This window comes from Mus musculus, chromosome 18, assembly GCF_000001635.26.
Source record: "Mus musculus strain C57BL/6J chromosome 18, GRCm38.p6 C57BL/6J".
In the NCBI taxonomy this organism is placed as follows: Eukaryota; Metazoa; Chordata; class Mammalia; order Rodentia; family Muridae; genus Mus; species Mus musculus.
This window is the reverse complement of record NC_000084.6, coordinates 12,332,486-12,350,179: the sequence shown is the minus strand read 5'-3', so window position 1 is coordinate 12,350,179 and position 17,694 is coordinate 12,332,486. Positions and strand designations below refer to the sequence as shown.

At 42.6% G+C, this 17,694-nt stretch overlaps 1 protein-coding gene across 5 annotated transcripts in view; it reads right to left on the bottom strand.

The window, feature by feature from the left end:
- Positions 1-16,763, bottom strand: part of Lama3 (laminin, alpha 3) — a 249,597-nt gene extending 232,834 nt beyond the window's left edge. For 4 of the 5 annotated variants that reach the window (XR_003952502.1, XR_385977.4, XM_006525685.4 and 1 more), the window contains exon 1: positions 15,872-16,763. Coding sequence is in view for 3 of the 5 variants with exons in the window: in XM_006525685.4 (XP_006525748.1) it covers positions 15,872-16,156 (285 nt within the window). In the remaining 2 variants the exon portion in view is untranslated. The remainder of the gene's footprint in view (positions 1-15,871) is intronic. The other variant, NM_010680.2, reaches the window with a different exon arrangement.
- Positions 16,764-17,694: the final 931 nt, after the last annotated feature.

Here is a 17,694-nt window from a genome sequence, read left to right as displayed (position 1 = left end):
AGATATGAGACCAAGAAGCCTCGAAAAGCTAGCTATGCAGCAAGCCTCCATCCCTGACCATCAAGTCCTATTTATAAGCTCTCCAAACATCACGTGTCCTCCACAGGCTTTGCCTCAGCAAAACATCACATGAGTCGATCTTAGCAAAACTCCCAGGGAGTGTGTATCAGCTGACATCACTGCCAATCAGCCCAAATCCACAGAAGAGCCAAGAAGCCTCCAGAACACCAACACACCTTTTTTTGGTACCTTTTTCTCTATGGAGTCATGACAAATGGAGCTCAGCTACTCTATGTAAAGTGAACCAATACATCCTTGTCGTTAGCAAAGAATCCTTTGCCACGTGCCCTTTCACATGCTTGCTTTAGGGAAACATCCCTTCACCTATGTCTGCGTCAGCGAAAAGTTCCTTCATGTGTCTTCTTTAGTGAAACATCCTCTCACCCATGACTGCTTCAGGAAAACACTCCTTCACATGTTTGTCTCAGCAAAACATCATCTGACACAAGTGACTTTCCAAAGGAACCATAAGCTTCACTTCAGTCGACATTCTGAAACAGTTTGAGAGACACCGCCGTGCAAGTGAGGGGCTGCCATGAGCAGTATCTTTGGGCCTCTCCTCCATGGCTGTAGGTTCCTTTCTCTCAGATTAGCTGATCCCGACTCTCAATGGCAACAGTAATTCAGAGCATGAAGGCAATGTGATCATTCATGAACTGGATGTTTGTAGCTTAGGCAATCCCAAAGGTGCATTAGCAACTTGAGATTTGCCTAGGAACAAGCTGAAATGGCTGCTGGTATGTTGTGGGAGCATGCATCTTCACTGGTCTGTCGAGTCGACTCACCAACTTCTCTGTCCTCTCCCTCTGTGTGCTTGTACATGGGCTTTCATTGCTGAAACTTGATGAGGTCTACAAGCATGGGAAAATAATAAGAGCATTCTCCCAGAGCACAGGGGTTCAATTAATAGTGCCCCCATGGTGGCTCACGATCATCTGTAACTCCAGGTCCAGAGAATCTGATGCTCACTTCTGACCTCTGTGGGCACCAGGCATATATGTGATACACAAACATGTATGTGGGCAAAACACTCATGAATATAAAATAAATTAAAGCTATTAGTCACTTGTCTGAATTGTCAAAGTAATTTTATCATTAATAATTGTTGCAAGAAGGACATAGTAAATGTCTTAAGCTTCCCAGCTCTCACTCAGGGATTTTATGTGAATGAAAGGAAAGGCCCTGTTAACAAATGACTCTCTTTCACAATAGATCTATAAACAGAACCTTGGTGTGACTCAGTTTCCTGTTTATGGCCATTGGCACCAAGTTATACACACAGTTGAAACTCGGTTGTGATTTACAGCAAATAGCAAGCACTGCCACACTTAGCCATGCCTGTGTGTGCATGCATGTGTCGTTTTCATCCAAGTCAAACACAAGCTCTCTACAGGAGCCACAGTGGGGAGCAGGGATGGAGAGAGGGCATGTGGGCCTGACACTGTACAAATTCAGGATCTCTGGTGCATATGCACTTCATCCCTGACAATTGTAGTGTTTATGCCAAGCTAGCCTAAACTTTTAGGTCACATTTTCTTTTGCTTCTTATAAAGAGTTTTTAAAATTATTTTAAATCATGTGTAGGATTTATGGCTGCAAGTATATGCACAGGAGTGCAGGTGTCCATGGTGGCTAGGAGCATCACCCACCTGAAACTGGTGTGAACCCAGGTCCTCTGGAAAAACATCAAGTGTACTTAAACGCTGAGCTATCTCAGCCCCTGGACTGGAGGCTGTATTTTCAATATAGACCTCCAATTCCAATTTTATCATTGCTGTTGTCCAGTATGTAACATCCCCAAGTTCCACAGGTAAGGGGACATGCAAATCCAATACACCTGTCAGGTTAACTACTGGACATCACTTAACTCTGTCCCCATCAAACGGTCAGTGGCTTCTAAGTTCTTGTTGTACTGTAAGCTTTGTGATAAAGCATGGATGGGACCCTTGGATCAAAGAAATCTCTCAAAACAAAAATTCAGAAATCTGAGTAACAGCAAGAATCTGCTTAATGGGATCTTTAGAGCCAAGAACAGCACAATGAATAACATTCTCACACCAGCACTACTCAGAATCGTAAATCACCCTGCCTGTTGACCAGGACTACTATTAAAATGCCAGCCCTGTTGTTATAGATGCACTACCAAAAATAAGCCATGGAACCAGGTTCTATTTTCAGAAATGACCTTTGCTCGTTTCTGTAACTTTAATTTTTGCAGATCCTTTTGGCGTGAAATTCTAAATTTTGGCTGGCTTCACAAACTTATTTTTAGAAAGTTCACAGAACCAGCGTTGCTTTGGTTAACCCTCGACTTCCAGTCTCCAGCTGTGCATGAGCAGGGGCAAGTCCAGCATCACTCAGATACGAACAATGGGTTAACCATAATCTCTGTCCTCCTCCACCCCTGTGCAGCTAGCTCTCAAGATTCCTGCCCACACTGGGTGAACGTGACCAGTAGTCTAACCTCTAGAGCTCAGCTTTTTCTTCCTCCTGCAAACATGCTTCTTTCCTATCAGCAAGTAATCTACTTTCCTGAGTCCCTCAAGTGTTGGGTGGAGAGAGCAACTTTAGTTCCTTTTTCTTTGTGGAGGAAAATGCCAAACACAGCTTATCACCAAACTGGGAAGTCTTTACAAAGTTATGCCCTGATCTATGGCCACAGTCTGCTGAGTGAACCTGAGAAGCCACTTCCTACTCTGTCTGGGAGTGATAGCCCATGTACACTGGCCTGTCTTAAAAACCCAATGAAAACAGGAAAGGTGACTTATCTGGGCAGCCAGACAACAGGGCCAACCAACCCATCACTAACACTGCCTCTTGGGGAGCATTCGGTGGCTCTCTGTGGGCAAATCTGGGGAGAGCCACAGTTAAGGATCTCTGTGGTTAATTTTTCACTCCATACCTTCTCTACCAATAACTAGAATGATTTTCTCCAATGCTGGTGTGGCAAGCAATCTAGTGCAGTCAAGAATTAAATATTCAAGCTACAGTTGATAGTTATTTTAATTTAAAGTGAAAAACTCAATTTTGTTGATCTTAAATATACAGATTGTCACAGAGGCCTTCACCCAATCCCCAAGTCAGATGATCACTTCCTTTTAAAGGTTTTGAGTGTAAGAGAAGGTAGGTCACCAGCCTAGGGTGTGACCATGACACATAACCTGGCCAAATGAAGTATGAATTCTCTTCCCTTAAAGAGCAGAAAAGATGCAAGCCCAGATTGGACTGAGAAGTGAACATGAACCTATGTCTCTTGCTAAAACAGGGCTCACAGTTATCTCATTCTGAGGCACTAAAAGGCTAGGAGCTAAGATGGTAGACCCAAAGCAGCAGGCAGCACTTTCCCATTATATCATGAAAACTAGTGACTGAAGGACACACTGAAGGGTAAACAGAGGGACACTGAGAGACCCAGAGACTGCTTATGGGACAGAGGGTGAGAGAGCACAGCTGTGCAGAGCTCAGTGGCCTGACTAACTGGTGGTGGTGGTGGTGGTGGTGGTGGTGGTGGTGGTGGTGGTGAAACAGGGACAGAAAGAGAGCAAAGAAAGGCAGCCTGGAAAACCCATATAGAAACAGACACTAAAGGAAATCTATAGCTGATTTAGAGATTGTATAATGGCCCTTGATAACCCCTCTGCTTGTCTCAGTGTAAAAGTGAGATGCAGTAACAGGAGCCATTTTTAAGCTGTTGCTTTAGGGAATGTTAGTTCCTGTGATGGTTACGTATCAAGTGTTAACTTGACATAACCTGGAATTGTCTGGGAAGACAGTGTCAATGAGAAATATCTAGATCACGTTGGCCTATAGGCATGTCTGTGAGGGTTATCTTGATTGTGGGAACCGAGGTCGGAAGACCTAGCCCACTATGAGCAGCACTATTCCCTAGCACCACCCTTGATTGTATAAGAGTGAAGAAGGTGAGCTGAGAAGGAAGCATGCATGTGTTCGTTCTTTCTCTGCTCTGACTCCAGAACATGACTGCTGCTGCTTCAAATTCCTGCCTGACTTCCCTGCGATGATGAACTGTAATCTAATAAGAATTAGGAAAAAAATCAAATAGCATAAAAATAACAAAATGAGAGAAATCAGCATACACATTTCCATCCTAACTCTGATTATAAATAGTCTTAATTATCAAATTAAAAGGCATAGACCTCTGAGAGGATTAGCAAAAATGATCCAACTATTTTCTTAAAAAAATATAAAACTTATTTGTAAATGTAGAGAGAGTGCACATATGAAGGTTGGAGGTCAACTAGTGAGAATTCTGTTCTTATATTATGACGTGCCAGGGATCAAACTCAGGGTGCCAGTCTTGACAGCAACTGCTTTTAGCACTGACCCATTGAATTAATCCAAGGTCCACTTCTCTGTTGCCTGCAGAAACACAGCAGTAAAGATATATACAAACAGATTAAAGGGATAGGAAATGATATCAAAGCAAACAGTGTGCAGAAGCAAGCAACTGCCGCAATACAGTCAAGTCTAACAAAGCAGACATCAAACAATGATAGAAGAAACAAAGTCACTACCTACATCAGAAAGTCATGATCATTATAAACATATAGGCACCAAGTGTTAGTGTATCCAACTCAGAAAACAAACATCACTAGACACAATAGACACAGCCATGGTGATAATGGCTGGGAGCCACCATGTGGGTTCTAGGAACCAAACCCAGGTCCTCTGGAAGAACAATAAGTGTGTAACAGCCAACAATAAGTGTCTAACCCCCAAGAAGAATTAAAAAAAAAAAAAGAAACATATCAAATACAAATAGTGAGACCAATTCAATAATAAGTCTCTCAACAAAGAAAAGGTGAGGATCAAGGATATTCACTAATCTTCAATAATATCAATAATCTTCATTCTACCCCATAAAATAGGAATGGAAAGTATTCTTCTAGTGTCAGCTATGGAGCCACTATCACTCTGATACCTAAGTCAAATAAGGATGGCAGTTGACAAAAGAAAATTGTTGACCAATGCTCTTGATGAACATTAATGCACAAAAGAGTTCAACAAAATATTTGCAGACTAAATCCAACACTTAAAAAAATCACGCATCATGATGTTGGTTGCATTCTAGGGATGCAAGGATGGTTCAACAAACGTAAAGTGGTAAATAAAACACAGCCCCAAATAGAATTAGTAACAATGCACATAATCATCTGGACAAACGCATGAAATCACCTGGCAAAAATCAACTGTCCTTCATGATAAAAGGTCTGAAGGAAGCACACAGAAACATGTGACTTAACATAATAAATGCTATATATCATTACCTTGAAGCCAACATCATACCCGAGGGGGGGAACTCAAATCATTTTGTCTAAAATCAGGACCAAAACAAGGATGTCCACTGTTAATGCTTGTATTCAATGAAGTGTTTAATAAACATACAAACAAAAAATAAAATGATCTATAATGAAAAAGGAAGATGTCAAATTATTTCTATTTGCAAATGGTACGATCCTATACTTAGAAGAGTCTACCAAAACCCTTCTAGACCTGACAAACTTAGCAAAGCAACGATATAAAAAACTCAAGATTTAAAATTCAGTAGCTTTTATATATCAATAATTAATATACTGAGAAATAAATAATGAAAATAATATCACTCACAAAAGCCTACAAGGCCCCTTGGGATAAACATAACCAGAGAGGTGAGAGACCTTTACAATGAAAACTGTGCAACTCTGAAGAAAGAAACCGAAGAAGACACCAGTAGATGGGCAGAACACTCATACTAGTGGGTGAGCAGAACAAATACTATTTCTATGCTACCAAAAACCATCTAGTAAGTTAATGTGGTCCCTATCAGAATCCCAATGACATCTTTTCACAGAACTAGAAATAATTATATATGAACACACACACATACACACACACACACACACACACACCTGAACAGCAATAGCAATCCTAATTAAAAAAAAAAAAAAGCAATGCTAGAGATATCACAACACCATACCTCAGAATACTAGCACATAAGATGCACATAAGATGCAGGGATGAGCCATGATGTTCTAAATGGGACTCAATGGGCCAGACAGTAAGAGCAAGCATGATGATGGGATTGTGTACAGTTAAAAAAAAACTCTACAACACATCACCCACCAAAACCCTCCTGAATACCACCCCTTTTCCATCCCTTCCATCCCTCCCATCCCTTCCACCCGGACCTTACTGCTGAGGCAGACCCCTAGCTGGTCTACTCCCATGAAGACTCCATATCCTGATCGATCCTAGAGAACCGGCTGTACTCAGAGCAGTTGGAAACAGCTTGAATGTTCCACTGAAGACCCAACAGTCAGAAGGCCTCCCAGGAAATCTACTGCAGCCAGGGCAACAGATCAGTAGCTTCTCTGTCCCTGTGAAGAGCCCCCAGTTGGAAGGCCCCATAGGTAGTCTGATACAGCCAGGGCTACAGGCCTACCGGGAGACCTGAAGCAACCCAGGAACAAAAGAGGCAGACTCCATACAGTCACCCAGACCAACAAACACCAGGGATATCCAGATGGTGAAAGGCAAGCACAAGACCATAAGCAACAGAAGCCAAAATACGTCAGAACCCAGTTCTCCCACCACAGCAAGCCCTGAACACACCAACACACCTGAAAATCAGAAAGCTGACCTAAAATCCTATCTCATGAAGATAATAGATTCCTTTAAGGAGGATAGCAATAACTCACTAAAAGAAATATGGGAAAACACAGGTAAACAAGTAAAAGAATTGAATAAAGCGATCCAAGACCTAAAAGTGGAAGTAGAAACAATAAAGAAAACACAAATGAAGGCAAACTTGGAAATGGAAAACCTAGGAAAGAGGTCAGGAATTACAGATGTAAGTATCACCAACAGAATACAAGAAATAGAAGAGAGAACCTCAGGTGTAGAAGATACGGTCGAAGAGATTGACACAATTGTCAAAGAAAATTCAAAACATAAAAAACCCCTAACCCAAAACATCCAGGAAATTCAGGATACAATGAAAAGACCAAATCTAAGAATAAATGGAATAGAGGAGAACAAAGATTCCCAGCTCAAAGGACCTGAAAATGTCTTAAACAAATTCATAGAAGAAAACTTCCCCAACCTGAAGAAAGAGATGGCCATAAAGGTACAAGAAGCCCAAAGAACACCAAATAAGTGGGACCAGAAAAGAAAATCTTCTTGTCACATAATAATCAAAACACTATATGTACAGAACAAAGAAAGAATATTAAAAGCAGTAAGGAAAAAAGGCCAAGTAACATATAAAGGCAGACCTATCAGACTTGCACCAGAATTCTCAACAGAGACTATGAAAGCCAGAAGAGCCTGGTCAAAGGTCATGCAGACCCTAAGAGAACACAAATGCTAGCCCAGGCTACGATATCCAGCAAAACTCTCAATCATTTGGAGAAACCAAAATATTCCAGCACAAAACCAAATTCAAACAGTATCTATCTACCAACCGAGCCCAGCCCTACAGAGGATTCTGGAAGGAAAACTCCAACACAAGGAAAAATACCTGCACTAAAGAAAGGATAAGATATTAAGCATCTTACAACAAAGTCAAAAGGGAGAGAACCAATAGCACATAAAGTCACCTACAAAAACAAACATATCAGGAACCAACACTCATCTCTCTTCAATATCTCTCAATATTAATGGACTTAATTCACCTACTAAAAGATATAAGCTAACAGAATGAATGTACAAACAAGATCCAGCATTTTGCTGCATACAAGAAACACACCTCAATAACAAAGACAGGCACTATCTCAGAGTAAAAGGATGGAAAAAGATCTTCCAAGCAAATGGTCCCAAGAAACAAGCAGCAGTTGCCATCCTAATAGCCAATAAAATAGACTTTTAACCAAAAGTTATCAAGTGTGATGAAGAAAGGCACTTCATATTCAACAAGGGGAAAATCCACCAAGAGAACATCTCAATTCTGAACATCTATGCCCCAAATGCAAGAGTGCCCAAGTTCATAAAAGAAACTTTACTAAAACTCAAAACACACATTGAACCCCACACAATAATAGTGGGAGATTTCAACACCCCATTCTCACCAATAGCAAAAACTACAGAAAGCCCATATACACATGGAAACTGAACAACTCTTTATTCAGTGATAACTTAGTCAGGGACAAAATAAAGAAAGAAATTAAAGACTTCCTGGAATTTAATGAAAATGTTGGTACATCATACCCAAACTTATGGGACACAGTGAAAGGAGTGCTAAGAGGAAAGTTCATAGCACTAAGTGACCTGTAAAGAAACTAGGGAGATCTTATACTAACAACTTAAAAGCATACCTGAGAGCTCTAGAACAAAAAGAAGCTAACTCACCCAAGAAGTAGAAAGCAGAAAATAGTCAAACTCAGGGCCGAAATCAGACAAATAGAAACAAAGAAAACAATACAAAGAATCAGCAAAACCAAAAGCTGGTTATTTGAGAGAATCAGCAAAATAGATAAACCCCTAGCCAAACTAACTAAAGAGCCAAGAGGCAGTAACCAAATTAATAAAATCAGAAATGAAAAGGGAGGCAAAAACAACAGAAACAGAGGAAATTCAAAAAATCATCAGATCCTACTATAAAAGTCTATACTCCACAAAATTGGAAAATCTATATGAAATGGATAGTTTTCTAGACAGATGCCACATACCAAAGTTAAATCAAGAGCAGGTAAACTATCTAAACAGGCCCATATAACACAAGAAAATAGAAATCATTAAAAAAAAAAAAACCTCCCAACCAAAAAAGCCCAGGACCAGATGGATTTAGTGTAGAATTCTACCAGACCTTCAAAGAAGACCTACTACCAATTTTCCTCAAACTATTCCATAAAATAGAAACAGAAGGAACACTACCTAACTCACTCTATAAAGCCACAACTACTCTGCTACCTAAACTACACAAGGATCCAACCAAAAATTAGAACTTCAGACCTATCTCACTTATGAATATCAATATAGAAATACTCAATAAAATTCTTGCAAACCAAATCCATCAAAACCATCATTCACCATGATCAAGTGGGCTTCATCCCAGGGATGCAAGGTTGGTTTAATATAATCCACTATATAAACAAACTCAAAGAAAAAAAATCACAGGATCATCTCCTTAGATGCAGAAAAAGCATTTAACAAAATACAACACCCCTTAATGTTAAAAGTATTGGAGAGATCAAGAATTCAAGACCCATACCTAAACATAATAAAAGTGATTTACTGCAAACCAACAGCCAATATCAAATTAAATGGAGGCATACTTGAAGCAATCCCACTGAAATCAGGGACAAGACAAGGATGTACACTCTCCCCATATCTATTCAATATAGTACTCAAAGTGCTAGCTAGAATAATAAGACAATAAAAAGAGATCAAGGGAATATAAATTGTTAAAGAATAAATAAAGATATCACTATTTGCAGATGATATGATAGTATACATAACTGACTCCAAAACTTCTACCAGAGAACTTCTCCAGCTGATAAACAACTTCAGCAAAGTGGCCAGATATAAAATTAACTCAAATAGATAAATAGACTTCATTTTTACAAAGGATAAAGAGGTTGAGAAAGAAATTAGGGAAACAACTACCTTCACAATAGCCACAAACAATATAAAATATCTTGGGGTAACTCTAACCAAACAAGTGAAAGACTTGTATGAAAATAACTCTAAGTCTCTCAAGAAAGAAATAGAAGAAGATCTCAGAAAATGGAGAGATCTCCCATGCTCATGGATTGGCAGAATTAACATAGTAAAAATGACCATCCACCAAAGACTATCTATAGATTCAATGCAATCCCTATCAAAATCCCAACACAATTCTTCAAAGACATGGAAAGAACAATTCTCAAATTCATCTGGAAAGGAAAAAAAAAACAGAATAGGGAAAACAATTCTTAACAATAAAAGAACAGCTTGGGGAATCACCATCCCTGACCTCAAGCTTTACTACAGAGTGATAGTGATAAAACTAAACTGCATGGTATTGGTACAGAGACAGGCACATTGATCAATGGAATAGAACTGAAGACTCAGAAATAAAACCACACACTTAGAGTCACTTGATTTTTGATAAAGACACCAAAATTTTAAAATGGAAAAAAGAAAGCATCTTCAATAAATATGCTGGTCTAACTGGTTGTCTGTATGTAGAAGAATGAAAATAGACCCATATTTGTCACCTTGTACAAAGCTCAAGTCCAAGTGGATCAAAGACCTCAACATAAAACCAGATACATTGAATCTTATAGAAGAAAAGGTGAGATAGAGCCTTGAACTCATTAGCACAGGGGGAAACTTCCTAAACAGAACTCCAATGGCTCATGATCTAAGATCAAGAATTGATAAATGGGACCTTATGAAACTGGAAAGCTTCTGTAAGGCAAAGGACATAGTCAATAAGACAAATTGGCAACCTAAAGATTGGGGAAAAAATCTTCACTAACCCCACATCAAATAGAGGTCTAATATCCAACATATATAAAGAACTCAAGAAGTTAAACATCAAAAAAAAACAAATAACCCAATCAAAAAATGGGGTATAGAACTAAACCAAGAACTTACAACTGAGAAATTTTGAATGACTGAGAAGCACCTAAAGAAATGTTCAAAGTCCTTAGTAATTAAAGAAGGATCAAAACGACCCTGAGATTCCACCTAACACCAGTCAGAATGGCTAAGATCAAAACCTCAGGTGACATCACATGTTGGAGAGGATGTGAAGAAAGAGGAACACTCCTCCATTGTTGGTGGGATTGCAAACTGGTACAACCACTCTGGAAATCAATCTGGAGGTTCCTTGGAAAATTGGAAATAGATCTACCTGAAGATCCAGCTATACCAATCTTGGGAATATACCCAAAAGATGTCCCACCATGCCACAGGGGCACATGTTCCACTATGTTCTTAGCATCCTTATTTGTGATATCCAGAAGCTGGAAAGAACCTAGATGTCCCACGACAGAAGAATGGATACAGAAAATGTGGTTCATATGCAGAATGGAGTACTACTCAGCTATTAAGAATGAGGATATCCTGAGTTTTGCAGGCAAATGGATGTAACTAGGAAATCCTGAGTGAGGTAACTGAGATCCAAAAGGATATGCATGGTATGTACTCACGAATAAGTGGATATTAGCCACACACACAAACAAAAAAAGTACAGAATACCCAAGATACAGTCCACAGAAATCAAAAAGGTCAACAAGCTGAAATGCCCAAGTGAGAATGCCTCTGTCATACTTGGAATAGTGAAAAAAGCAATCACAAATGGGGAGGGAGGGACCTGGGAGGGAAAGTGGAAGGAGGGATAGTGGGGGGGGGGGGAACCTGATCTGGTACTGGGTGAGGGAAAAGGACTGAAGTCCTGAGGGCCAGCAGAAAGAACGGAAACAGGTAACCTCGGAAGTTAGGAGGTTGACGGGAACCCTCCAGAATGCACCAGAGACCTGAGAGGTGAGAGACTCTCAGGACTCAAAGGGAGGAATCTTAGATGAAATGCCCGACAGTAGGGAGGAGGAACAGGAAGACAGGGCATTGAGTGAGGGATGGGGTTGCCATCCCACAGTCACATCTCTGACCCATAATTGTTTCTATCTGAAAGAATTACAGGGATGGAAATGGAGAGGAGTCTGAGGAAAAGAAGGTCCAGCGACTGGCTCCAAGTGGAATCCAGCTCAAGGGGAGGTCCCAAGGCCTGACACTATTACTAAGGCTATGGAATGCTAACAAAAGGGACCTATCATGACTGCCCTCTGAAAGACCCAACAAGCATCTAAAAAGTCAGATGCAAATATTTGCACCCAATTAAGAGACAGAAGTAGCTGACCCCTATTGTTGAATTACGGAAAACTGAAGGGAGCTGAGGAGAAGGGAGATCCTATAGGAGGACCAGCAGTCTCGATTAATCTGGACCCTGAGTTCTCTCAAACACTGGATCACCAAACACAGCATACACCAGCTGATATGAGGCCCCTAACACACATACAGTAGAGGACTCCAGGTCTGTGTTCATTCAGAGATGAAGCACCTAACCCTCGAGAGACTGGAAGCCCCAGGAAATTTAGAGGTCAAGTGGGGTGGAGGTGGGGGCATCCACTGGAGACAGGGGGGTGGGGAGGAGGTATGGGATTTGATGGGGGAGGGTAATTAAATTAAAAAGCCTCTGCACATCCCAGGAAGCAACCCTAGAGTGAAGGGGCATACACAGAATGGGAGATGTGAAGGGACATATGCAGAATGGGAGAGCATGTTCGCCAGCTATTCAGTCAGGACAGGACTCATATCCAGGATATATAAATACCTTAAAACACTAACCACCCGAACTAATAGACAAACTGAGGAGATACTTTCCCAAAAAAACGAAAAATAGCCAATAAATAGATGAAAAGGTATTCAAAATCCTTTGTCTGAAAGTGCAAATCAAAACTCCCTGAGAGTCTATCTCATCCCAGTCAAAATGGGTACCATGAAAACAAGATGTGCTGGTGAGGATTCATAGTATGAGAAGTCCTTGTTAAACAGTGCAACCACTATGGCATCCAGAATGAAAGCTCCTTAAATCAGGGATAAATAAAACCACGATATACTGCAGCCATACCATAAGTCCAGGATGTAGAGTCAAAGGAGACAAAGTTAGCGTACACCAGAAGGCCCTGCATGCCTATCTATGTTGATGTTCACATGCCTACAATAGCCAGGGTGTGGAATGTCCTGGGTGTACACCACAGATGAGTGGATGAAGAAGGTGTGGTGGATATATGCAGCAGAGAGTCAGTTCTCAACCTCTGGATTGTGACTCCTTTAGGGAGTGAGCAACTCTTCCACAGGGTCACCATCAGAAGTCTCTTTCACAAAAGACCATCAGAAAACACAGATATTTACATTATGAGTCATAACAGCACCAAAATTAGTTATGAAGTAGCAACAAAAATAATTTTATAATTAGAGGTCACCACAACATGGGGGGGGGGGAGTGTCACAGAATTAGGAAGGCCGAGAATCTCTGACCATAGTGGTGTGAAGCAGGAGAGCTGGCTCTGCCCCTTACCAGCTACCAGCTACCACATGGCTCTGCTCTGTCGATGGCTTCTGATGTGATGCAGGTGGAGAAAGATTCATCCTCCCTCGTAGGCTGGCCACTAGGAATTTGACCATGCTCCAGTGAGTATATGGACAACACAAAATGAACTTGCTTTTTCCTTTTGGGGGAGAAGGGTCACAAGGGGGAGGGTCACAAGGGGGGGATGGACATGGGAAGACTAGAAGGTGTTATTAGGGTACATGATAATGTGATTCCCATAATAATAATAATAATGATAATAATACAAAGCTCATACTATCCAAAGGATAATGGATAGAACTAAAGACCATCCAAAAAAAAAAAGAGCCAGACTAAGAAAGAAAATCTCCCACACTCTCCCTCATGTATGAATGTAAATTTTAAGAAGTCAGGAAAGTAGAAGGTAAACTATTCAGAGAGGGGTTGGGGGGAGGGGAGAGGAGGGGAGGGGAGGGAGAAAAAGGTGGTCAGCGTATGGATATGATTTGCAGGAGTGAAAATTAAAGCCCATGGTCTTGACAATTAATACACAATAGTAAAATGCTTTTTGGAAGAATTACACGGATTTCCCCCAAACATTCCAAACTTGCTGACTCTCTCTGGGATGACAACTGGATGCCAGCAGGGACTGGTGCACACGAACTGATATTTACAGACCAGTAAAGGCAGACCCTCTATTTTATCAAAGTAGGCATCTTATGTCAATGGTATGTGGGAAAGTAAACACTTCTCTAAGGAAATGTGTGCCTCATGGAAAAAAAAAAAAGCATTCTGAAAGGCAGCATTTGGGGATGTATGCCTTTCTTGCTATGGCGAAGCCAGCAACTCATCAACTTTAAACATCTCATATTTTCATTTACTTAAATGTGAAACAAATTTTTCTAATTTATTTTAATATTTTTCCAAAAGAAAACTGCCAGTGCTTTTTGAACAGATTGTCTGAAACATTAAAACTCGTGATTTTCTATGGTAGAAAATGTTGCCTACAGCCTGAGAGGAGAGCGATGACCAGCCACAGTTTTACTGGGGGTGGGGGTAGGGAGCGCTCTCTGGTGGAATTCTGAGTACTGTGATTTAGTGAGTGCAGACAGCAAGAAGCCTGTCACACACCCACTTGGATTTTTTTTTTCAAGTGAAAAACTTGCTTTAGCCTGTAGTACTGCACCACAATTCAGTGCTTCCAAACACAATGGTAACTGGCCCAGGCCATTGCTCACACAGCCTAAACTACAAAGGTAGCTGGCCCAGGCCATTGCTCACACAGCCTAAACTACAAAGAAAAGGAGAAAAGGGAGGAGAGCAACTGAAAGCGGGGAGGGAAAAGAAAAGCAAGGAGATAGAAGACGGGACAGTGAAGCAACAAAACCATGACCTTGAACTTGACACGAGCCTAGGCTAGCCTCAACTCTTCATGAGTACTACCACGCCTTTGCAGCAGAGACTGCTGATTTGGTTCTCTGTCTGTGTTTAGTACTAGGAGGGCCCAGGGCCTCCTGCACGCCAGCTAAGACCTACCACAGGACTGTAACCTCAGCATAACCGAGCCTACTCTGTCCTAGAGACCCTTCAAATGTGCAATCTGGAAGTCAGCAAGTACCAAACTAAACGTGTCAGAAGGAATTCCATAATTACACTTGTATACATGTCTAATAACAAATAATTAAAGCAAAACTATGAGGAGCCTATTGCAGAAAGTTTAAACTATCCTCATCGTGGTTGTCTTCTCTTCATTTCCCTTTTTGCATATTTACACTATATGATAAAAATGTTTTATCACTGATTTATCTTTTCAATTTTCTTTCCATGGAATGAAATATGCACAGTATATTAGCATGCTCACATGCATATAATTTATAAATAAATTTGCATCTACCACATGGCACATCCAACTCCCTGTCATTCATGGTGGTGCCAGGCAAGACTGTCTAACACACTAACCCAGACACTCTAAGCTCCAAAAGTACTCCCACTTCCTGTGACACTTCCTCTCCTCAGCGGGACTTCTAGGAGAAAGAATAGCTTGGAGTAGAGAATTTGGACTTAGGACTGGACTCAAATGCTCACATCCATCCTGGGGTCAAATGTTGTTTCTTGGCCTTCTTTGAGTGCCTCCCAGACCACGAGGAGGCTCCACTGTGAGGACCTGGCACACCACCAAGTGCTGATTAGGCTGGAGCACCCGCGCACACCCTCGTTTCTGCCAGATGTTCCCTGCCAGAGTCTTTCTATCCACTGGCCCCAGAACTGCATGTTGGCCCATCAGGTGACTCTTTCTGCTGACAGTAAAGAGGTACTAGAGATATAACCAGAATACTACTGAAGTCTCCTAGGCATACAGCTGCAAAAATGAAGTCTGACAGACAGCTGCCACCGAAGCCCAGGGTCTGTCCTGGGATGGCCAGGTGCCATCGGGGGATGGAGATTTTGCTACAAAGCCTCCGACCGACTTCCTCTTCTACAAGCTGTAAACTGACCACAACTTTCACTCACCCTCGCTTTGCCCACCCCACCTACCTACAGTGGTATGTGGCCAAGGCAGTGCTCTCATAGACTCATACCAGGAGCACTACGCCCAGGTCACAGCCAGTCTGGCCTTGGAACAGCTCGATCCCAGTCACTTGAGATCATTAGGTCAAGTTGGGAAAAGAAGACCCATCCTTTGGCCTCAGTGACTGGCCCATGTAGAGAGGTAATCACCACTCTCAATCCAATCCCTGCTATCCGGGGGGAGCGTACCTGGATGGTGTGGCCGCTGCCCTGTGCAGCGGGGCCGCCCACCAATTTGCAGAAAAGCTCAGGCCGGGGCCTTGAGACCTCTGGGTCCCGCTCCCCGCAGGTGGCGGTGGCCCAGATTCTCGCCGCCTGGGCCAGGTTGAAGTAGGGCGGGTGCAGGCTGCGCGAGGACATGGGATGGTCCTGACCCACCACGCTCCAGCTGGGCGACATCCTCAGCAACAGCAGCAGCAATAGAGTGAGCAGCAGCGGTAAGGATCGCGGTGCCCTGCCCAGAGCCACCGCCATCCCGCGGCGCTGGGTCTCCTGCCTGTGCCCAGGGTAGCACCGCGGAGCAGGAGGCTGCTACTCTCAGCACGCCTGGACAGCCCCGGGAGTGGGCGGCGCCCTGGGCCGCTCCCCTCTGTCCACGCGATGAGCCCGCCGCGTGGGCGTGGCCCCGGGTTGAGAACCTGCCGCTGTTGCTGGCACCCTCGGGATCAGGAAATGTCAGGCGTGGACATTGCTGGCTGCAAACTTTCCCGGGCTCCCCAAATCCAGAAGACCAGGGGAGTTCCTCTGACTGTTCTAAGAGCCAGGTCAGAAATCAAGCTCTCCAAATACTCCAGCTCCTGAGAAGCTTGAAGGAAACTGCCCCTGCCTGTAGAACTTTCCTCAAAGGCGTTTCCAGTTCCCAGGCGAGCGTTGATCTGTTGGCCCATTCTTCTACCTTGCCGCTACAGCTACGTACAGAGTCTGGATCTTGCTGAATTAGCAGTGGCAGAAAAGTATACATTCAAACCACAACCCATGGTGCACTCCGTGGTTAGCAGAGAAGGTACCTTGGGGAAATACATCCTTTAGATGTCCCGGTATTACTCCTTTAAGGCTGAGGCTTGGACATCCTCCAACATTGAGTCTACAGTAGGCCCTCTAAGCTATTAGAGGAGGTGCCACAGATGGGGAAGCCAGCATGCTCAAGGGCTCCAAGTATCCCAGATGAAACTGAAGCCTTGAAGGCTAGAGGAGGGGAAAGAGGCAAGACGTGAGAACACTGCTCGGCCTGGATACAGAAATGAGAACACTTGGTACACCTGAGAGGTGCTGTGGTGTGAATATCCCTGAACCTCCCCCCAACAAATTCATAGGCTGAAACCCTATGATCAACCAGGAAGGTTTCAGTTAAAGGATTTTTTTTTTCGTTTCTTGGTAAATAACTCTAGTATGCATTTGCTTCAGTCATCCCACTTGTACAGATTTATATCCAGGGAGCAATCAATAAATACAGCGAGGGGGTGGTACCGGTGAACGTGATCAGTGGCTTTATAATCGAGCCCCAAGGGCATGGCGGCACACACCTGCAACCCAGCACTATGGAAGGCTGAGGCAGGTGCGTCCTGTGTCGAAGATCAGCCTGGGCTGACAAAACCCTATCTCAAACCAAAATGAATAAATGAATGGAGAGAGAGAGAGAGAGAGAGAGAGAGAGAGAGAGAGAGAGAGAGAGAGAGAGAGAGAGAAAGTGTGCTGGCTGGCTGGCTCCCGCTACTATAAGGGCACAGTGAAGACTGTCTAAACCAGGAAGCAGCCCCCACCACAAACGATATCTGCTGACACCTTGTTCTGATTTCACACAATTTTGTGTTTGCAGGCTTTGTGTTACTTTGTGTTACTCTGCTGTAAATACTCAAATGAGCCCTTCAGCAACAGTGCCACACACCTTTAATCCCAGCACTCCAAAGGCAGAGGCAGGAGGATCTCTTGAGTTTGAGGCCAGCCTGGTTTACGGAGCGAGTTTCAGGACAGCCAGGGCTACACAGTAAAATCCTGTCTAGAAAAAACAAAAC